Source organism: Thunnus albacares, chromosome 7 (genome assembly GCF_914725855.1).
Source record: "Thunnus albacares chromosome 7, fThuAlb1.1, whole genome shotgun sequence".
Taxonomy (NCBI): domain Eukaryota; kingdom Metazoa; phylum Chordata; class Actinopteri; order Scombriformes; family Scombridae; genus Thunnus; species Thunnus albacares.
This window is the reverse complement of record NC_058112.1, coordinates 19,626,822-19,651,251: the sequence shown is the minus strand read 5'-3', so window position 1 is coordinate 19,651,251 and position 24,430 is coordinate 19,626,822. Positions and strand designations below refer to the sequence as shown.

General features: G+C 40.0%; 1 protein-coding gene across 2 annotated transcripts in view; it reads left to right on the top strand.

The window, feature by feature from the left end:
- Positions 1-24,430, top strand: part of megf11 (multiple EGF-like-domains 11) — an 81,144-nt gene that overhangs the window by 13,955 nt on the left and 42,759 nt on the right. For both annotated transcript variants that reach the window (XM_044357794.1, XM_044357793.1), the window contains exons 3-6: positions 3,100-3,214; positions 3,977-4,078; positions 4,505-4,605; positions 8,974-9,066. In XM_044357794.1, coding sequence (XP_044213729.1) covers positions 3,108-3,214; positions 3,977-4,078; positions 4,505-4,605; positions 8,974-9,066 — 403 coding nt within the window. In that variant the 5' untranslated portion in view covers positions 3,100-3,107. The remainder of the gene's footprint in view (positions 1-3,099; positions 3,215-3,976; positions 4,079-4,504; positions 4,606-8,973; positions 9,067-24,430) is intronic.

The window sequence follows — 24,430 nt, the reverse complement described above, 5'->3', positions numbered from 1 at the left end:
TGGCTAGGGGTGGTGGTCTAATCACAGGAGCAATAAAAGCTTTCTAGTCAATCAAGCAGAGTCCCTGTAGTATTTAACAGGATTGTTTCAAAGAAGAGCCTGAATATGAAAGCAGCTGTAGCCTGTTACATGTGTGTATATCGATTAATCATCCTGTTAAGGAAATGAACATGACTTTAACCTCTGCCTGTTCAGATGAACTGCTACTTAGAGGAAGTGGAGATCTGATTGATTTTCTTTCACATGTGAGTGAACTACATGTGGCTATCAATGCAGAAGATTAGCTGAACATGTAAATGCCTGTGTTATTGAATACAGTCACATCTCCTATAACACGCCAAAGCACCTACAAGGCTCATACAAACCTAATAGTCTGTTCACAGAGGATCATCACAACACACACTATCACATATGCATGACACATTGAGCCATACTTTTTTACATTTACATTTATTCCTATGTGTTTGTTGTTTATAATACAATAAAGTGTGAGTTTCCTATTCTGAAAAGTGAATGTCATGCTCACATTGCCACACAAAAGATACAGTTACATTACTTATAATGGCATTCAGGCATTAACCTACTGTATGAGATGCTGTGTGTCAGTCATACATGTGTCATGTGCACATCCTTTGTCGTCCGTATAGATTTGGTAAGCTACGACCTGTGCGTGTGGAGAATCCATCACTGTCATGTCCCTTGATCATATGCACTCTTCCTCTGCCCATACGTCTAATGAAATAACCTGCTGGTCTAAACAAATCTGCATCTCTGTCACTGTCACAGGGAGGTTTCATCTTTGCTGCAGGTGCTTTTTGAAGGTCTTACTAAAGGAGACAACACACAGTAACAAATGTTAAACAAGGATATGTTTTTTTGATAATCCTAGCTTGAAAAATACTTAAAAGGAATAGTTTGACATCTTGGGAAATACGCTTATTCGCTTTCTTGTTGAGACTTAGAAGAGAAACTTGACATTTCTCTCATGTCTGTGTGGTAAATATGAAGATACAGCCAGCAGCCTGTTAGCTTAGCACAAAAACTGGAAACAGCTAGCTTTGCTCTGTCCAAAAGTAACAAAATCGGACTCATTGGTTTCATGAGGGGTTATGTGCTGGACTATTTCTTGGTCAGCACAGTGACTTCCTGGAGCTGGTTGCCTGGCTATCACACTGGTGATCCAAAGACTCCATGAAGTCACTGTGCCAAGAAATTGTAAAACCACAACTTGTCGTTTTTACTCTTTGGTTTTTTTATGGCTTAGATATAGTGTGCTAAATAGTGAGTTTTAGAGGTGCTAGTAGCAGGGCTGCCAAGTTTTGACTTCAGCTTGGAGTGAGATTTGTGAGATTTTGAGGGGGGGGATACATAGTACTTATTTTTGTTCATAATAAAATGAGCATTATTCGTGGTCAGCTGACCCACTCAACCTCCCTCTGGCCTTATGAACCAATACCTTTTTCAGAATTTTTCTTTTTGCTAATTTGTGTTTATTGAGTAGCATTTTGATATACATCCCATATATTACACATATTTTTCTTCAAAACATAGGAAAAGAAAGATCAATGTTCCTCACTACGGGCGCCTGGTTATGTTTTAAAATGGGGGAACAAACTTGGAAAGATACATAATTGGCGGGGGGTCGTTCTGGGGTCGTCCCCCAGAAAAAGAAAAAAATGTAATTTAAAACAAAATCCTGCATTTCTACACCACCTAACCTCTTGGATTAAGTCATGAAAAAGCCACCTAGATTGAGGGTGCTATGAAAACCATCAGTGCATGAAGAACAATATATAATTGGGTGGACTGGAAATGATTATTAGAAGAATTGCTATTTCATATTTGAAATAATATTTATAAAAACATTATGTAGCCTGGTAATAGGTTGCAGGCTACTAGGCCATCTTCACGGTCAAACAAGGACAAACAATTTATATAAATGAAATAGCCTCACAACACATCACAATATGATTTGGAAAATTAAACCTGGTTAAATAATGTTAAACCTGAGGGTTGCTATTCTCAATACTCACAAGGCCATCTTCAAAGTCTAATAATTGCAACAAAGTGCAAACAATTTGCATGAATGAAATGGCCTCGCAACTAACCTAAAATCCTATTTTTGGGAACAGCCAACAGACACAGCCGTCCCTGTAACCATAGTAACTCACTCTCCTGCCTGTGTGCGCAGGAGAGGAGCGGGAGAGACGCTGTGCTGCTGCCAGAAGAGCCGTTGACTGAGATTACACTGAGTAGTATGCATGGGAATACATTACAATAATAGATTTGTGTATATTTCTCGCTGAATAACTCGCTGCTGCATAGTGCTGCTCTGTCTTGTTTGTCTGTGCACTGTCAGTGTCCTCTTTTCGCGCCACAATGTTATCAGTTATGAATTTGTTTTTCACTGCGTGAGAAAACGTGTGGATGTGTGGCGTGAGAGCGTGTGAAAAATGTCAATTGCATGAGTCTCACGGTTAATGCGTGAGACTTGGCAGCCCTGCAGTTGTATGATTTTTGTTACTTTTGGACAGAGCCACGCTAGCTGTTTCCCCCTGCTTCCAGTCTTTATGCTAAGCTAAGCTATCCAGCTGCAGGCTATAGCTGCAGATGTGAGAGTTCTCATCTAACTCTCTGCATGAAAGAAAATAAGCGTATTTCCCAAAATGTTTTTTCTTTATTTTGGCCCATCCCACTTCAGATTACAAGACACCACTATTTAACAAAATGTACATCTTCCGGTATTGCATATACAAGGCATGTGGAAAAAGGAAAAGAAACGAAACACACACACACGCACAAACACACACACACACACACACACACACACACACACACACACACACACACACACACACGCAAAAATCACAAATGAACTGTTACATATCTACAGATTATCTCAATAAAGAGCTTTTTTGTTTAACTATTCATTTAAACAAGCATAAACATATTCTTGCTCAGAAACTACTTTAAAGGTCATTAAATTACCTGAATGCACCATTGCCAAGGGCAAGAAAGTTTATATTAGAAAGGTCAACATGAGAAATGATCCATGTTACAGTCAAAGGACAACCATATATCTTTCTTTCCCCCTTTCAGAGCGAAGGATGGGGTCATCTGTTGCCCTGCTGGCCCTGCTCCTTGTTTTGGGCTTCACCGCTGGTGTATGGAGTCTAAACCCGGATGACCCCAATGTCTGCAGCCACTGGGAAAGGTGAGAGTGTATCCTCTTGTGTTTACCACTTTACATTGAATTTTGATTTGAAAGAAAATCTGCAGTGGTTCGGCGGCGCCAGCTCCCAGGACAGACGTTGTCGATCCTGGAACGTTTTCAGTGTACCTGCAACAAGCGCTCTTAACCAAAGTTCCAGATCTATTCTCAAAGTCCATACAGCAGTATCGATCTCACACAGCTCGAGTCGCCAAGTGCTGAGAGATGGGAGGAGTTGCAGCTTCAAATGAAATATGCAGGCAAATTGATCAGTGTGTACTCTCATCCAAATCAATCACTACAGCCATAGAGTCTGAATAATTATTAGTTGTGCTGAGCAGTGTCACTTATGAGAAATAAGCAGGAATAATTTCTGTCCTTGATGCAAAGGGGAGGAAAGAAAGCTGTGAAGATATATTATCTGGATTATTGCCTGACCAAGGTGACAGTACTTTGGGATTGTGGTTCCACCTTGTTGGCATCAAAATGAATTCCATAAGTGGGTTGTGCTCATGGCTTTGAGGTCCTCCAATATCCTCACACTGCCTCTAGCTGCATATATCACTAACATGAATCACCAAAAAGGTCCTTTCATGTCCTTTCTTTGCATATCAAAGTTATTGTATTACTTTCATTGCTACTCTATCCATTGACAGGACCTGTGCGCTGTTGTTTTTTTTTTCTCCAAACATCTCCAAGGTGCATGAAAATGTATATGCCCAGCAACATCCACTGCAGCAGTGTCTTTACATTTCTGTCTTTTAGCTATGCTGTGACAGTCCAGGAATCCTACGCTCACCCATTTGACCAGGTCTACTACACCAGATGCACCGACATCCTCAACTGGTTTAAGTGCACAAGGCACAGGTACGTTTTGAGGAGCCTTCTAATTCGTCCCCATTTCGACCTTTACTGTCCCCCAAAGTCATAGCCAACAGTAAATTTCCTTGTTAACATGGCTGACAGTGAAGTGATTAGAGCCAAGATGCCTCTGATCATCTTACAGTAAATGTTTTAATTACTCCATTAAGGTTTATAGTGGGTATTCAAGTAAATAAGTACACAGAGATTCACCTCCCAAATAGTGACTGCTATACAGCCAGTGTTTAACACATAATTTCACTTGCTTTTATTTCTTACTCCTCTGTTGTCCTTTTATATTATAATCTTATAAACCAGTTACAGTAGAAAATTAATTGTGGCACAACTTACTTTTAGCTTCTATGTTTCCTGCCCTTCAAGAGGGGTCACTCTTTACATCACGTAGCTGTCTCGGTGTGTCTTTTTCTCCAGGATAAGCTATAAGACGGCTTACCGGCGGGGAGTGAGGACCATGTATAGGCGCCGCTCGCAGTGTTGCCCTGGTTACTTTGAAAGCGGAGACTTGTGTGTTCGTGAGTATCAGATTTTTTTTTTACCTCCTTTGTCCTCTGCGATGACATTTCAGGTTGTCTGCTAGACATTTAATGAAAAGGAGTAAATATTAGGATTGATTGTTACTGTGCGTGGCGTGCAGATAAACTTCCCGCCAAGCTACTGGCACCCCACACACCTCCGTCGCCCCCGCCCCCAGTCTGATGCTCTTTATTGGGAATGCCCAATAACACCTCATCACTTCCTCTTCTGTTAGCATGCCACCATCCTTGTGAATTTACTCAGTTTAAGATGACTGAGCATGATTTAACATGACAGCACACTATTTTACACTATAGACTGCTCCCTGCTTTACTCTTCCAGCAAGAGTAATTTAATTGAAGTTGTATAACAATGAGAAAACTTAACGAGCCAAGTGGGTCCTAGTTACAGACTGAGTAGGTATTGCACCCGCCATAAAACCACACTGGAATTCAATAACATAAAAAAAGCAGAAGCTGTGAAAATTGGACTGCAGCAGTATGCTGATAACAATCCTTCACTGTCATTTTTATAGCTTCATTAATGGTCATTGATTTCTATTTTTATGCACACATCAAAGTGAATATTTTTAATGTTGGCCAAATAAAGACAGAACATATAGCTTCTGAGACTTACGTTTTTGATATTTTCACCCTACCTAATGTTTTATTCCCTTTAAGTAAGATTAGAATCACACTTCAATATTTTCCTAGATCTTTTGCAACATGAGGGAGTTACTGATACAGTGACTACAGCCATGTGGGTATGCTCTTTGACCACCGCCAATCTTGTCCTTGTCTAGGCTTTACTAGCCTCAGGGCAGCAGAGCACCTGGAAGCCGGCCAGCAAAGAATAAGAGCCGGTGTGATTATCTGAGGGTCTTGACGAGGGAGGCTCATATTGATCAATAATGCATTCATTAACCATCTGTCTGACAATGAAGTTATTCATTAATAGTCCTTTCAGGGTGTTAACAGGTGAGTCTGCAAACTGCGTAGGTGCCTCTCAGTTTTGGCCTCCCCGTTTCAGGAACAATTGGTCTTATTTTGTTATTATGTTGAGCTGAAAGGGAAAACTGCCCCTCTCCCCTTCAGACCTCTTTCAGGTGAAGTGGGGGAGACTGAGCTGATAGGGGCCAAGAGGGCAGTTTTGCTTTCTGCTGCCTTTGCAAACTGTTCCACCCCTTTTAATCCTAGCACTCTCACTACCAGGATTAAGAGATTTGTACTCCCCGAGCTGTTTTGCATGCAGTGACAAAAGGGGGCATTATAGAGTAAATCGACCCAAAATTAACTCAAGTCATCTATTTCAGGATACTTTGTTGTTTACTGAATGTAAAATATCCCCCTCGAGTATTGTTAGTTTACTGTAGCTTTCTCCATGAAGACTATTCCATTAGAAGTCAGAAAATGTTTCAAGAGTGTTTGCCTTTTAATCCTGTCTGCATTTTTTTTTTAATTATATGGCACCACATCAGCATTATATTAGCTCCAATGAGAGATGACTAAATGAATCAGGGGATGTGAAGGCCTTGAATTAACCAAAAATAATCACACAAGCACACAATGCTTCTAACACTAAATCAGCAACATAATCTTTAACGATGCTTTTTCTTTGTTATTTTGTTTCATTCTGTCTTTTCAAGTGACTGTTTGCTCAAAGCTCTCTACTATCTACGTGTCTCTACATTGAACTTTGATCTGTTTTTCTTTAATTAGTGCTTCAAGTTTCCAACTAGAGGTCTTTATTAATTCCGTGACCTTTGATATGTCTTAAGTCATTACCTTAATCCATAACTAGCCTACGTAGAGGATGTGAGAACTAATTTCCCTCCTAATAAGCATGATTATTACAGTTGTGCACGAGGAAGTGAGAGGACCTCGCTAATGACAACAGCTCGTAATAACTTCAGAGGCTGACAGGCTCCGCAGGGCTATGAATCCCTCTCTTTGTAGGGCATTTAGGCCAGATGACTCCTGCATGACTCCTGCCTGCCTGTCCAGTGGCACAATATAATTCACCCCTCTAAAAATGTCGTTGGCGGCAGAATTAGTTGGGTTTTGATGAAGTTTCAGGCAGCAATACGCTAGCACATTTCACATTTGGGTTTTGATGATCGGGAAGATGATGAGATTTTTCACCAGAAAGGGATTCTGTGCCTTTGATTTCTTTTTCATTTTGGCTTTGTTGCATTTTTTTTAATGCTTCAAAGACACAGTTTTAAAATAAATCATCTCTGTGCTAGATAGAGGCATGTGGAAGAAGCTTTGGAGGGAGTTGTTTGATATGTTCTGTAGGCATCTCATTAGATCGATTTAACCAATGGCTACATCGCAATGTTCTATGTTTTTCGCTTCACGTGCACTACCAGTGTATTACAAAACACTACAACTACATACATCATAAACAAACAGAATTGTAATGGTTCTGTAGGTCTTTTTTTCCTGCAGCAAAGCTTTCCAAAAACAGGGAGAATAATGCAGTTAGAGTAGAGACTATAAAGATCTATTTTATCAGACATTTTAAAAGATTGTGGTTTGACTGGGCAAGAATATTAAATTTATTAACACTGCATGACAATCACCAATTAGCTCCATTGTTCCCTGTTCTGATAACACCTCTGCATAATGAGTTAGATTAGCCTTTTATCTAGATGAAAGACTCAATTTTCCAGCAGATTCCTTAGACATGAGTTAAGCAGAGTGATTCATGAATTTCAATTAAAATGAAAGACCTACCTCCTACTTTATTATGCCATCCCTTCAGTACACCGGTTCAGATCTCAGGAGAAGGGTGCGCTTTATCCTTTCTCCCATATTCAAAACTTCATTTCCATATTTCTTTTTTTTTTTTCTGAAGGATGTGACACATTTGCATTTCCCTATTCTCGCTGATCAGAATTTGCTGATTGAAACTAAACGAAATCAACTCATCATGGTGACATTGAATTCGTCTCCTCTCTTTGAATACTCTGCATACTGTGGACTCATTGATTACAGGTAGTCGATCTCACACCTTCGTCAGCACAAATGCTGGAGCTCTTCCCCTTTTCTTTTTGCTGGCTTACTGTAATTAAACAGTTTTCTGCCAGAGTACTGATGCTCAGAAATCTGCCCTGAATTATCTTTCAATCTCTGGTTTACCATTTTTGCCTTGGGAGCATTTCTGCGATTAGCATCGGCTTGTGAGTGTTTGGGATTCACTCCTCTTTCTCCTCTCCCGCTGCATCTCTCCCACTGGCGGTGGATCCTAATCGAAGCCTGATTGAGTGATAATCTATAGTGGCACTGTTCAGGCCTGCCGCCAGCTCCTGCCGACCTCTCTGCCTGCAGGATGAGCTCCATAGTGCTCCACACAGAGCTGCAAAATCGCCCCAAGGTTTATGTTGTGTAAAAAAAAAACCTCACAGATGCTGTCCCCCTGCCCTTTTTTCACTTTTGACCAAGTCATGAAACAAGAAAAAATAAAGAATGAATGGAGAAGAATTAGGATAAGATGTTGGATGAGGTCTGATCAGTTAAGAAAACGGCCTGTCTGTTCTGCTGCCTGTGGATTGTGTATCATTCCTCCACAGGCCATGTTAGTGGGTTGCTGATTCCCATCAGGCAAGGTTTCTCTCTCGTCGTATTGGCCTGACTGTCTCCTTCCTCAGATAAGAGCCAGTCTCTCTTAACCCTGCTGGCCAGATGACCTTGGCTGCCACAGATTTATTCATGCTAAGTGCCTATTTTTGTGACAGTTTTCATTCTTTGCTTCACAAAAAAAAAAAGAAAAAAAAAAAACTAGCACAGTGACAAAAAACTCCATGTAGGTCACTTTATTATCCAGCTGAACCAAACTTCCCACACGCTCCCAGGAATACTAATGCCGACCCAATCAATCGGGTGCCTTGTTGCTCAATATGAATGATCAAGAAAACTGCACACTTAGTAAACACTGCGGTGCCCGGACCTGCTACATTAAGCCATCAGTATATGACAAAGCACTGGCTGATCAAATTAGAAGGGATTTACAGCTTGTTCTTTCATGGCTCAGCCAGCTGATAACAGCTCGTTGTGGAAAGTAAAGCTATGTGATAAACCGGGATGTTGACCAAGGACTCAGTCTCCTAAGATATAGTTTAGTCTGGTGTCAAGTTGCAGAGATGGATGTTGAATATGAGTGCCATGACTAAGATTTACTCCCTTGATGGTTTTAGGGAGATATTGAGTGTTCAATTTTATGGGCCATTTTCTTTCAGCTGTTATCTTGGTGGTTTTCATTATGCTGTTTATATTAATGATGTTTCACATTCTGCTTGTGTGTGTATGTGTGTGTTCACTCAATTATAAACTGCACTGATGAGGGAACATCTCTGTGTGTCTCAGCTCTGTGTACGGAGGAGTGTGTCCATGGTCGCTGTGTGTCTCCTGATACATGCCAGTGCGAGCCTGGATGGGGAGGACTGGACTGCTCCAGTGGTGAGTACACTTTCCTCCTAAACCTGCAATTAGTCACTTAGACTCATTTATTCCTAAAAGGCTTTCACAGCCAGTTAGTCCATAAGACTTTGCTGTGAACAGTACAACTGTTTTGACTCAATGTACGTCTATCTCAAAGCTGCTCAGCTTTGTATCCTCTCTTCTTAGCAAACACAGCCAATGGAACAGGTAAGTCACAATGAATTCATTTTCATTTACTGGAAGTGGAAGTGATTTGCTTGATGAATATAGCGGATGGATGGATGGTTGCATCCCCCCTGTGTCTACCGAGTTCTCTGTTATGGTCTTAATCATGATTAGACTGGTGCCTATGACTTGTTCAGTGGAATGATGAATCAATGCCAAGCTGAAACAAACCATTGTGCTGGCCTTTCTGTTTACTGGGTTTACCTCAGCTCCCAGAGGTGGACTCCAGGAGCAATAGGAGGGTGGAGTCAGGCACATCCATTCTGCAATCAGCTAAATGCTGAAGTGTCACTGAGGGCAGGCAGGAGGAAAGAATCTATATACTCCTTTGTGATATTTATGCCTGCAGAGATTGTGAACATGTATACAGGAGGCTCTAATTCCCAGGTTAGGACAGAGATTACAATAACCATGACCCAGTCACCGATTCCTGCGTCAACATTTCTGACCTCAAATTCATTCTCAGCAGCATTTCACGCTTATTGCCTATTGCATATTTAGGAATGAGTAATGGGAGCTAAAATCATATCAGCAGTGTTATTGTATAGATCTATGAGTTTTCATTAGCAAGAGAGCCATTCCCTGATTAGCAAGTGTGTGTAAATCAGCGGGTCTCGCTGCAACGCCGGCCCATTGGAGGTGGATTCATGGGCATAAATGACAAGCCTGAGCTGTTTGTTGCTGCTCACTCCTACAGACTGGTGAGGGTCCAACTGGGAGTATGTGAGGTTCAGGGCCCCCAGGGACTCTTGTCCCACTCTTGGTTTGTTAGGAGTGCAGCCGTGTGTGCCTTTCAGCCTGCAGGTGCTGGGATAATCCACCTTATTAAAACAGACTTGATGATTGAGACAGAGGCATTATTCATAACTTTAGATTTCCATACCAGGCATGATTCCAGGGTTTTTCATTTACGAGCTTTCATCTGTAGAAATGAGGAATGCGTGCCAATTTTTAAATTAAATCTGCCCTCTTTTTCCTGCGTGTAAATGGTTCAGCATGTTTTTCTTTTGTTTTTTTTTTGTCTTTCACTGTAAATATTACTTTTACCCAACACAGATAAGTGATGTGAGCTTTAGTGGTCTTCATGTAAGTGGACTCAGCCATCACTTTAAGGCTCACGTGGGCTGAAAAGCACACACTGACATCTATTCAGTTCCAACTCAATCGATGCCATGGTTTATTTACTGTTTTACCGCTATTGTGTTTGAGTTGAGGTATTTGTGCTCGCATAAAAGCCAATTCCCTGGTGCGATAGCTGGTGAGAGGGCAGAATGAGCTGGTCACATGATGAAGGATGTGTGAATGTGATAAAAAGTGTGTTGCCCAGGCTTGGTGATGAAGAGCTGCTGTGGGATGCTGAGTGGCCTAAAGCTGAAGTGACAGCCTTTCAGCCAGTGATCTGGAGCCAGATCAAAGGCTTGGACCTTGTTTCTGGAGCAGCACCCACCAGGAAGCAGTTTTGTATATGGGTCAGGTGGTGAAAATAAAGAGTTGGACTGTTTGTGGCCAGAAAAGAGAAGGCGATAAGGTGGGAGAGATTCAGTTAAGTTTTATTGGGAGCGATGTTGAGGTTGAAGAAAGATATTGGCCGTTTTTCACCCGCTGCTGTCCACCTGCTGTAGCCAGAAAACGTTTCATCCTCTCCCTCGGCCTGAGGCAACAGTCCCACTGAGACCAGACCTGCCCTGTGACCTGCGTGGAGTCCTGGGGTGTCTTATACTTATCTCAAGGACACACTGGTAGATGTGGACAACAAATAAAACAGCAAAACAGGACGTTTGCTGTTGACTGTTTGCAAATGTTATCTCGTTCTACATCTACCACGTGTGGATTTGGAGCGTTCTGAATTTGGTTGGTGTCCTCCCAAAAGAGGGATGAATGATTAATTGTTGTTTGTGTGATTGTTCTAATGCCTGTGTGTTGTGTTTGTGGAACGTGCTCTTGAACATGTTTCTCTAATCACATGTTGTGTAAAGATTTTCAGTTTTTAATTTTTTTTCATTTAACAGCTCAGGGCATTAAAATGTTGCTGTGACATGTACCTGTTACTGTTTTTTTTGTTGTTATTTTAGGTTTTGATTGTCTTTCTCTGTTGTGCTTGTGTTTTCTGTTGCTTTGCCTTCTTCTCTTATTTATACTGAAATGTACTGTTTATTTCTCTGTGCCACTGTGTATACTTTGTTTTGTCAGTAGTGTTTGGCTTGAAAAACAACATTGTTCTCAATAGGATTTAAACCATGTAAATAAAAAAAATGTTTGGTAAAATATTAGGCTCAATAAAACAGGGACAGTAGCAATTTCTGCAAAGGCAATTCAAAAAGACGGAGCGCTGCTTATGGGACTGAACAGTATGTCTTTAGTCATTTTAGTCTATTGAAGTAAGTTTTTCCAAAGTAGTCATATTATTGGTTGTAGTTTTGCAGCAAGTATTGTATATAGTATATGTTGCTGTAAAAACACCGCAGTATGAGATGAAATGGGAAATCTAATCTTTGTAGAATATTAGGAGTTTATTGACTGAAAAGTACATCAAGTTTTTTTCAATATCTTATGAGTTTTTCAGGTTTTAAAGTAGACTTTCCTCTTCCAAAGTTGGAGAGAAATGACCCAGTGCCTTTGCCTGCATCGCTGTGTACTTTTCAGCACTTGTGATTTGATCCCTCTTGATGAGTCTGTCACACAAGGTCACTATATGCTACAGTAATAACAGCTTTCAAATAAAGAGAACGATAAAGATAGATGTTGTATGTGCAAGGTATATTTAGCTATGAAAGCCATCACTTGTAAAATGTTAGGTGCAATGAAGCACTATCATTGATTTCATGTGCTTCGCTCGGATAATGATATGTTCTCAGTGCTCAGGGAGACGAAATGTGCATAGACACATGGAGCTTTTGGTGTTTCTTCTCTTATCCGTTTTAGAGTTTGCTTTTCCTTATTGAGGAGGAAATGTTCGCCCACTTGTGCAGAGATTCTAAAAATCAATGCTACCAAGATAAGTATCTGAAAAGTCCAAGGAGTAGTTTAGCTTTGTTAACCACAAAGCATCCTTTGTGTTCTAAAAAGAAATCTATCACACTTAATAGCCAAATCTAATGTGGTTGGTCAGCCGTGGTCCATGAGGTAACATATTCCTCCCTAATGTATTCAGATGGGAAGGCAGCCACTGCTGCGGGTGCTATACACATGATTAATTGATGAATGTGGCCTATGAACGCTTGTTTATGGGATATTGCACCAGACACTGGGGGCTTTATGTTAATTGTCAACTAAAATAGTAAGATTATTCATTATTAAGGTTTTAAATCGTTGATTGGTTTTATTAGATATTGAACTTGTTGCACTGAAGTAAGAATTTAGGATAATGATCACAATGTACTGGGTCAAACAGGGGTGGTACATATTTTCTTTAGCTTCATTAGCTTATTTCATTGCAGATAATACTGCATCAACCATCAAAGATGCAATATGAAAGAGTAACCAGACCGGAACTGTGCAGTTAAACTTGAAAAACACTTTTGTTAGGTTATCCTCCGCCACCCATCAACAGTATTTACACATTATTCTCAGAAGTGCATCTAAGGCAGATGGTTCCACTCCACTCCAGCAGGACATTGACATGCATGGCTGTCAAAGACCAAGATACTGTGAATTACACAGACTGGAACAGAGATGCACATACAGATTTATACTTGCTCGACAAATCACTCAAAATGTCTCTACACTTTTCTCTCAAAACCTCTCTCTCCGTTAATCTCACAAATAGAGAATTCGATGTTCGTGCACGTTTATGTTGGCACTGTATCTGTGTGAATGTCTACATTAGTATAAAAGCAACAAGTCTGTTTTTTTTTTTTTTTTTGAGAAGATGGCCCCATATCAACAAAAAACTGGATAAATAAGATCTGATTTCCACATCAACTTTTAAAAAAGAGGTCTAAATCAATTGAATTCCTCATTATAAAAGCATATACAAGGAGATGTTTTGGGAGAACTATAAATATTCTAACTGTGTCATTCTGAAGGGGGTTCCTTGCTGCTTGTAAGAGTCGATGCCGACTGCCTCATTCGTTTTGATAGATCAAAGCGCTCAGGCAATGGTATTTCTCAAGGGTACAGAAGATGGACCAATCTATAGTGCCTCGGGGAACACAGTTACTACTCTATATGTATGTGTGTGTATGTGTGTGTGTGTTCATGAAGTTGAGCCCTCCCGCGTTGGTAGAGCTTTGTTTTTGTATGGTACATTGTACTCCTGGGGAGCATCGCAGCCAGTTTATATACTGCCAAGTATGTGACACTGTTATTTATTTCTCCCAAGCACAGGGTTCATGTTCATTGAGAGATCACCTCTGTTTTGACTCAATATTCAAGGAGCTTTATTTGTCACATGCAGAGAGATACAAAGTAAAACATGCAGTGAAATGAAGGGGCTGATGCTCTGATGAACAGGAACTGGCTGCACCAACTTTTCTTGAGAAAAATTAGCCTAGTTAGCCTAGTTTAGCCTGCTAAGTGGAAATTTACGCATCACTAAATTTAAAAGTTGCACCACATAAACTAGCTCTTACTAGAAACTAGTTGTTACTAAGGTAAAGCAGGTATAACGGTTACATTAACTAACTGAACTGAAAAAAAAAGTAATGGAATATGGTTGACACATCTGACCTGACACGTAGTGAAAATGCTGCTTAATAATGATGTAAACTGAAAAAAATGTAATGTTCAGTACACATCAAAACATTATGCTAGTAAAGACTAAATGACCAGATAATGGTGGTTAGGTTAGTGTAATCAGGTACTGTATTTCTCATTCTAAACTGTGTGAATATTTTTTTATGTATGCATATTTAAATCAAATCAAATCATATCTACATTTACAATCTTTTGTTAAGTTTAATATATTTTTGGCCTCCTAAAACTTTTTTCTTTTTTGAAAGTTATGTTACAGCTAATGATACTACTGTGGTTTTCTTTATAAAAAAAAGTCGATTGCTTTTGACTGGAGAGCACTACAGATGTTTCTATAGTTTCTGCAGTGCTTCTGTAGTGCAGATGTTTCTGTAGTGCTCTTGAGCTGTGGCTCAGGCGGTAGAGCGGGTCGTCCACTAATCAGAAGATTGGAGGTTCGATTCCCAGCTCCTCCAGTCTGCATGTTGATGTGTCCTTGGTCAAGATACTTAACACTGAATTGTGTGAATGTGTATGAATGATTAGATTTCCTCTGATGGGCAGGTTGGGACCTTGCATGGTATGAATGAATGGGTGAATGTGATTCGTAGTGTAAAAGCGTGTTGAGTGGTTGGAAGACTAGAAAGGCCCTATACAAGTACAGTCCATTTACCATCCAAGCAACTTATTTACACATTACTGTATACTTGCTAATTTAAATGCTCTTAAGGGATAGGTTCACAATTGTTCAAGTCAGTCTAATAGTCAGGTGCCCACATATGTACATTGAAATAACTTTTGCTTGCTGTAATCATTCCTCCTGTACATATACTGGCCATTAAGAGATCCTTGCTAATGCACCTCCAGTGTAAGAGATAGGAGACAAAATACAAAGTCCTTGTTCTGTGCAAAAATATATTCCAGAATTTATCTGAAATTTATAAGAGGCTTCAGCAGTCTTGAGTTGACAACTCAAGTGAGTTTTCCTCCAAAGTCTCCCTCTGTAGTATAAAAATCCCTGTTTGTTTTTAGGGCTATAACCCCAGTATTGCAATACAGCACTATAGACAAGCCAACTGAGGTGAATCGCAAGCAACCACCACAACCAACTATATTCACGTTTTTTCTTTTTTTCATGAGGCTAGGCCCTTCTTGTTTTACACTTGCAATATCACTTGTTAGGCTCCATAGAATTTCATGCAGCTAGCATCCACACTAACAAGCTAACCTGGTCCCCATAACAGAGCTGGGCTCGAGCTGATTGAGGGTAGTTAAAAACATGTCTGTATGAATACTTTGTCTCAGTTATATGCTGAAACTCTCCGGGGTCACTGTGCAGCCGAGCAGGCTGCAATCAAACCTGCAAGGTAAAGTAGTTTTCCATTTAATCATACAATCTAAAGGCGCATCCAGCCAGACTCCATTCATAAATCCCAGGTTTAAGGGGACTCGGCTGCACTGCTGAGCCACCCTAAATCACCGCAGGGGAAATTCCTTCACTGCGACAGCCCTATTTGTGTTACTATTCCTCCACCGCAGCTCAGCACAGAAACACTGTCAGTGGAAACACAAAGAAGGAATTTTGTACCAAACAGACTGTAACTTTGGAGAATACTTATTTGATTTGATTAACTGACAGACTGCTGAAGCTTCATATGAGCTTCCTATAAACCAGAGATTTTAAAAGTGGGAGGCGGGCCTCCCCAGGGGGGCTCCATACAGTTTCAGGGGAGGCTCAGTGAAATGAAGTGAAAAAATATTACATTAGTTATCAAAAGGAGATCACATTGAATAGTCCTCATATGTGTGATTTGGTTAAAGAGATAGTTCAGAGATACAGTAGTTTTGGGGATTTTACTGTTTTTCCCACTTTCCCAGAGTCAGAAACAAATAAATGCCTCCAGACATATCTGACAGTCTCAGACTTGGAAAACCCCGGCTATTAACTAAGGAGGGAAGGAATACTTTTTTGCACAGAATGAGAACTGTAGATTTTGTCTTCCATCACATCCATTTGAAGCATTTTAGGGAAGGGATCTCTTAATGACCAGTATGAAGAGGAGAAATGATTGCAGCAAGAAAAATCTGTCTCAATGTACATATGGGCATGTGAGTATTGTTTTAAGACAGATTTGAAATTGTGAACCATATAGTATAGGTATACTATGCAGGATTTTCCTAACAACAATATATAGACTCACAAAACTAAAAACTAATCCCTCTCAATCATCACTTATGACCTACTACAACTGTGTGGTGATGTATTTATATACAGAGACTCTGCCCTCTGCTTGTATTTTCTTATTTTCTTGTTATTTTGCTGTGTTCAGGACGTTTCTGGGCGTCATCCTCTGAGCAGTGGGTAGGTAGCCCCCAGCCAGTAACAACGTGCAAGGTGTGAGGTCAGGACTCTGCTCCACTCTGCTCTCTGTTTCTGTGTCATGGATGTATATAGAGCTGCAGGTCTGTGTGTCTATTTGAACGAGGGCAGGGCTGAGCTACATACACAGAACAGAGAGGCCACAGTGGACAGGATGAAGCTCTGCATTCACACAAAATCCAGCAATGCGGCACCTTCCAGCAGGGTTGTGCAGAGGTGTGGGCGTGTTTATTTGTGCTTTAAAATGTAACTGCTATGAAAAGATCAGAAAATAAGGTTTTATTTATCTGAACCATGGCTTTGTTCTCGCCTTGTTCTCTTAATTCACTCTCTAGCTTGCTCAACCACCGCTGTTCTCTCTCTCTCTGAGCCAGGGAGGAGGGGCCAACTTTGAATGCTGTGTGTTTACAAACACCAATCAACAAATCCCGCATAGTATACCTTTAAGTTTTAATCGTACAACCTCATTTAGCAAATCACTAGTTTGAAACTAGTTAGTCGTTACTAAGAACTTAAGAAGAACTTCCCACACAAACTTAGTAAAGGATTTATTAATAGCTGTTACAACCAAATCCAGGAGAGAGGTTGGTTATCTGCAGTTTAGAAACAGGTACTGATACTGGCTGTTAAACAGAAGAGATTGAACAGTGCAGCTGTCACTGCTGAGGCTCTGACAGACATGTTTCAGGATGTGGCTCTGACAGCATGCCTCTCAGATCTTTCCTCTCGTGTCTGTTAGTGACTTGTGTGACTTACATGTGGCATAAATCACTGTACCGAGACATCAACTGACTGATGGCGAGTCCACTGAATGAATTGTGGCACATGTACTGTAGCTGACAGATGACACACACACACACACACACTCACACATACCAACACCCGCATGAATATTGATTATGAATTATTAATATATTCACACTAAAAGCGACCGACACATTTTCTTGAAAAGGTTTTACATAAGTATAATGCATCAACCGGCACACACACACATACACACGTATCTCTATAACATTTTCTGTACATATAAGGCTCATTGGCTCAGTATGCAGATTGACATTGCCTGGCTCTGAAGATTTTTTGTACCATCCCATTAAGCAGGATTTATTGTTCCCCAAGAGCTCACTGCTCCATTACCTTTGGGAGAATGCCTAAAATGTGTGTGTATGTGTGTGTGTGTGTTTGAATTTGAGTGTGCTTTCTTTCCATGCATATAACCTGAGCACAAAAGCAGGTGGATATGATGGTTTATCGTGGTGATAGTTAAGATGATAATATGATGATAATAATTTTAGCGGAGCAGATATAACATCCAGTCCCGCTGGTCATTATCACTGTGATGCTTGTCATTAGTCAGTAAGAGAGAGTTAAGAGCTTCTGGAACACACTACCCAGCTCTGAGAGTCTGCATAGATGGCTTGATTTAATAAGGACATTAAAAAGCCTTATCTCCTGTCCTTAAGACAAGGTCAGTGTGTCTAAAATAGCTCAAATGCTACGATAACAGTTTAGTGAGATAAGATATCATGTGAATACTAATGTAGAACAAAGCTGTTTTAGGCGCAATTCACAGTCTGTAAGTCACACTTGATTTTGTGGACCATTGCCGAGTTTATGAAGTTTGCTTCCAAAGATTCAATTGATTTTTATTGATCATTGCTTTTGATGGCCTCTTTACAGTTCAGTGTGTGGCAAACATAATTCCACACATCTGGTTTCAACTGCTGTGGTGTTAAAACGCTGCTCGGTTTTGTGTGGTAAAGTCTCTCTAGCAGTGTCAAATCTCCTCCCAGTCTTCAGTGTTATGCTGTATGTTTTTCTATCTTGTACCTTCTAACCCTTTAAAGTGAAGCAGTGTCTTCTCATGACCCCTCATTACAGGTTATGTCTACAAGTTGTTAGCAGTTCAAGCATAGTGATGTTCCCACCACAGTTTAATGTGAAAAGGTTTTAGAGGCCAAAAACTGTTCAGTATTGTACAATCAAAGGAGAAAGATTAGAGAAAAGGGAGAAAAGTCATAATTTGTAAAGCAGAATACACAGATTTACTTTGTGACTCCTTGGAGGACCCCCAGATTGGGAACCGCTGATATAGACCAGTGGTTTCTTTCTGGCCCCTTAAAACAAACTGTATCTTCTTGACTTAACCACACACCCACCCACCCCTCCTAGTTTGTTTATGCAAATGTTTACGCTTATATCTTGGTCAAGTTGAGTATGGTTTTTTCTTTGTTTTGTTTGGAATCATAAATGCCTAAAATCTTCCAATAATTACCCAAAGAGGAAAATTAAGGGCAGAAAATAATGAACAGAATGTTGTGTAGTAGAAAAAGTTTGTAGAAAATGTTTTTTTTGCTTTAATATCCCGTTAATCTTTTCATGACCCCTGTAGAGGTCCTCACACCCAGATTTGGAACCACTGACAGCACACATACAATGTCTCATATGGTATTTTGTTACAAAATCTTTCGTTTGTTTAGACACTTGTTTTACCTCTCGGGATCTTGAATTCATGATAGTTTAGGTCAAAATAATAGCTTGAGGTGTAATTCTGTTCTGAGGGATCATCACAGTCCTTTGGGTGCTATGTTGCAGTGTCCTTGGCTTGCTTTGGGAGTGGGAGCATATTAGCAGTCTTTCTCAGATCCTCTGGTTCACCTGCAATCTCCTGATGTTTAACCCTGGACTTCATTGGAGTGTTGCAGTGATTACAGGCCGTCCTGAGGGACATCGATTGTCCTGCTCCTCCTAGGCAAGCCCCACACAATGCTGACGAATGAACTCGTGGCCCTGCCAAGTCCAATTAACTGTCAGTGCCGCATCGACGAGCTCCTCCGTTTGTTGAGAGTGAAGAAAAACAAACTTTTAATCAAATTTGCCTCCGGGCCCTAGGGTATTTGGGGTTGTATTTTGCATTCCACTGTGTTCTGCCTCGCCTGCAGTCGTGCCACCCTCTCAGAAGGTTATATTGCATGTTGTTTGTGTGAGATAGCAGAATGCCCTGCACCTCACTTTAATGGCAGCCCTATCTTTCCACTGTCTGTGACTGATGAATCATACAGCACTAGCATCTTAATATTATACAGCCATAAAGCAGAATAACAAAAGACTTGGAAGCTAGGTCAATTCATATAAAATTTATTCATCTACATTGGTATTGCTTTATATAAAAGACCGTACTTTGGTCTGTGAAATAGAATCACAGTAGAATATTGTGTATCTTTTGTATGAGTTTACTGAATTTTGTCATCAGAACATTCTTTCAGTGCACGTCAGTGTCTGGAATGTCTATAAACACCTTTGACTAGTTGATCAATAAAAGCTCAGGTTACGATCTTGCAGAATACTTTGTGTTTTTTTCAAAGCATTAACATCTGCACAAATACCCTCTGCTAATTCTACCAAGGTCGAGATAAACAACTCTACTCTCCTCTTCACTGATTAGAGTAATGCAGACATTAAAAGCCCAGAAATTCAATTAAATTGGTGGCTTTTGCCACAGAGGAAAAAGGAAAGGGACAAAATGCAAAGAGACACTATCGCATAGCTAAGTGGAACAAAGAGATGTAGCCTGGGATCTAAACATCGACAAAAGGGCATCTGAATGATAAGGATCAAAAGAAAATTTTAGAGGAAATGTAATAATTACCAGACACAAGGATGCATTCATGAGGATCCAATCTGTGTTGTGCAGAAACTGCTCCAAAATTACTTATAAAGCTGAAAAAGAACAACACAAAAACACAAGATCAGTGTCACAGAAATTGTCTTTTTTGTTTGGAGCAACCAAACACGTATTATCGGCCAATACAATGTCAAGTCTGAGTAGAGAAGCATACCTATAGGAGTTCATCATGTCCTGTAGTGTGCACTTCATTAAGACCTTTCAATTGAGTTTAGATGGATAAAAGACAGAAAATGCTGACTTACTGGTTCAGGCACCCGCATCCTCAAAGTGATGAATCCCCCCTGAGAAATTAGATTTGCAAAGAAACTTGACACCAAGCGATTCTCTCAGCTTCACACTTTAAACATTAGCTTGTATTATGATTCTGGGACTCACTTCCATTCCAGGCGTGGGCATACTGTAGTATGAATGACAAAATCGCCCTCCACCACAGAACAAAAAGAGGGTTAAGGTCCATGGATCAATACAACTAGTCCTTGCCTTGACTCTGAAATAAGGTTTTGGATAGAATTTTTTTTTCTTGTATCTTCTGTATGTCCTTAAAGTGGACAACTTCAGTTTAATCAACAGTGACCAATGATTAAATCTATTGTTGCATTGTTTTAAATGTTTTAAAGGCTATTCCTTCACTCATAGTAAATGTCATGACTGAGATTCAGGATTTATGCCACATGCTGACAGGTGCAGGAACCTCCTGCTCTTCCCAGATGGCCCCATTCATTTCTTAGCTGCCCCTTCCATGTATCTACAGTATCTCTCTGCCACTCATTCACACTCACACACACACACACACACACACACACACACACACACACACACACACAAGTTTGCACAGCTGTCCTTGTCAGGACATTACATTGACTTCCATTCATTGTGGACAGCCTAACCCAAACCCAAACCCAAACCTAACCTTAACTATAACCAATTCATGTCTAACCCTAACCTTAACCTAACCTAATCTCAATTCACACCTTACCCATAATCTTAACCAGGACCTTAGAAATGACGATTTTCCTCAATAGGACCGGGCTTTGGTCCCCATTAGGACTACTGGTCTCGACAATGTCTGTCTGTTTATAAATACAAAATGTTTCAATGAGGCAACAAAAATGCACACACACACACACACACGCGCACACACACACAAAATACTCTAAAAGTTGCTGTTGTATACTTTTCAGTTCACTTTGACTTTGAGAATCGGGGAGAATAATTCATGGGCCTAGCGAGTTTGAGAGACTGGAAGAACAACACTGCTTTAAGAGCCAGCAGGTCATTTGAGATGAACTCCAGAATTTCTTCTTTTTTTCAGGGGGAGAAGTCTCCAAAGGGCCCGCATTATCCTTAAGAGATGATAGTGCAAAGAAAAAGCCTTAATCTACAGTTTTTCTGTGTTAATCAAAGGCTAGAGATGTTTTCCTGTTTCTCTCTTTTTGTACCAGCTATCTATCCATCCAGTGCTGCTGCTCTTCATACCTAATTGAGCATAACTCACTGCTGTGGTTTTCAAATATCTATTTTTCAGATATTTGAATATTTCACAGGATCCAGTGCTAATTTAGTAGATTATTAAACACACTGCTATACCACGTTTTGCCCATTTTTAGATAAATATCAATGAGCCAGGAGGATTTTGCTCAATAACAGAGTTTTGGGAAAGTTAAATTATACATTTCTGGTATTTTTTGAGCTTTTTCTTGACAGTCAAGACAATTTAAATGCACAGGAATAAGGTATAAGCATCTATAAATACATTTAACTCAAATTGATGGAGGCCAGAAGAAGTCTCTATCTATTTCCCTGCACAATATAATACGTCAGTCTGTTGGCATTACTGCTGGACAGGTAGGTAGAAACTCCCTCTAAGATTTATGGCTTCATGATGAGTATTTGCATAATGTGAGATCATTAAAAAGCAATTATCCTTTTGTTTGTGTGTGCGTATGCCTCTGTATTATTGGGATTAATTTGGTAGGTGGATAGGCGCACTGATTGTCCGTCTTTAAACTAAATCATATTAGTGTTTACAGGGAGGTACAGATCCATAAGCTATAACATTTCAGACGCACAAAATCTCTGGTTTGAGTAAACAACTGACAAATGCTGTTCGCTCATGCAACACTCCTTCGGAGAGAGATAGTCAGAGGGATACAAACGGAAAGAATAATAACTTCCGTTGCATTTGCATTCAAACACAATGTCTGTGTTGGTCGAAAGGTTTTGGTACTCTTTGACTCCAACATTATTACTTTTCTGGGTAGGTACAGCTTAAGGTAAAATAATCAAATTGACAGATGGGAAACATTGTTTACAATTTCCCACTCCTACTTGTTTTTTTAGTGATTGGTCTCCTTGTAGACAAATAACCCACAGGAAGCATGTAAATGTAGCAATGACAAAGGTACAAGACCAAGGCTGTGTAGCTGCCCTCTCTGCCCAGGATGATTGCAATTTAATTTTTATCTTTTCTGGTCCGTTTCAAGTGTGTTCCCCCTTTGAAAAAGTGTTTCCCTAGAATTGTAGTTCCTGTAGTGCCACCTCCATGGTTGCGGTTAGAGTTACAGTTATGGTTATAGGCGTAGCAGAGATAACTGGTTGGAGTTAGGGATAAGGCTGGGTGATGGTTAAGGTAAGGGGAAACACATATTGACAGGGAAACACAACACTGGTTTCTTTGATTTCAATTCCAGTTTTGTTTTAGTTTGTTGTTATTGAACATTTGATGCTTGGTTGTCATTCTAAGGCAAGATTAGGCTAAAAGTAGTTCAGTTGTGAATTTTCTCATACAGACAGTTAGTATTCATAATGCATTTCAGGAACCAGACACAATATTGATCATGAACTACAAAGAACAAAGCATAAATGAACAGACAATTTTAGACATTGACACAGAAGAGCATTTTCCAGGATGACTTGTTCCATGTTTTAACTTTTACAACAGTCGTAGTGGTTGGGGAAACTGTGCCTAAACAGACACCAACCAAAGATATAAACTTGGTGCAGCAGCAGTCCATTAAAATTTACAATCATCTACCAATCTAAAGAGCAGCAATAAAGATTCTCTCCCCAGGTTGTATCTTTTGAGGATCAAATACTTAACCTCTTTGAGGATGAGAGATTGCACTACAAAGTTCACGGTCAGTTTCAGTGGATTTCAAGTTTTCAAGATGGAAAATGTATCGATAGAAATTTCTCTAGCACAACCAATTCCTCTGCTGTCAATCTATATGTTTAGTATTTTTCAAACCCTTCAAAATACCAATAATAGCCACAGTGTAATTACACTTTTTTTGTAGTTCCATGTGTAGCTATTTGAGCAAACATATTGGAGGCAATCAACATATTGACCATACTGAGTGTCAGCTGTGACTTGCAGGAGTGATTTGTGAAATTTCTATGCATGTTGTGATTCATTTTTTCCACCAAGACTTGTTGCCATGTATTGAAGCTGTTCTTTCTGATGGATTTAAGTGCCAACCTTTTAATCACTACCTTTCAAGCTTACAGAAGGTTGAGTATTTGGTCCTGGAAAGGCTCTAGGTAATTAACATTGAGGGGAATTGTCAGGTTAAGAAAGCCATAGATACAATAAGTGTAGTAAAGGTTGGTCTGTCTCAGTTCCTTCTGTGGACAACAGCCTTTATCTCAGACTCCAGTACGGTGTTTGTTGGGTGGAGGTTCGGTCAAAGTGGACGTGTACATTTGCTGGAGTCGACGTAGAGCATCATCTTTGTAAACGGTTCATTGACTGAATGGCAGGTGGTCTCTGAACTGCAAGGGAGCCTTCATGGATGCAGCAATATGAAAACCCAGTGTGAAGTCACATTGGTGGAAAAAAACTAAATCTGTTTTCTCTGTAGTTTTATTTTGTTTTAGTTACCCTGGTAGTTCACATGTTTTGTGTCTACTTTTACTCTTATGTCTGGTGTTAATGTTGCAACCACTGGTGATTTTATCCCGCTTGAAGGGATGCAGAGAGAATCATTAAAATTTAAATGTCTAAGTCAAGTAAGTTATCAAATTATCTTTTAAAAATTTAACAGTTTGAACAGTATCTATACTTCATTGCATGACTGTTTGTTGTTGGTCATTTTGTGCATAATGGTCCTTTGTGTGAGATACATGGTGTGATGAATGCTTCATGTTGAATGTACTGTGCACTGTGCTACTCTGGAAGGGATTGTCCTGACAGCTGCTGGCTGCGGGGTGTTATAATGTCTGTACAGTGTGACATGCTGTGCTGTGTTAATTTTTGTGTTTTGGTGCATCACCAAACAAAACCTGCTTTCATAACCTGCTATTTTCAGTACAGCAGCTTGGCACGAATATACAGTAGATAATTGATTTCATGTAGATGTTAATACGGACTTGTTTAAAAAATCTCTTTCAAGCTTTGCAGGCCCTGGTAGCAAGTCCTA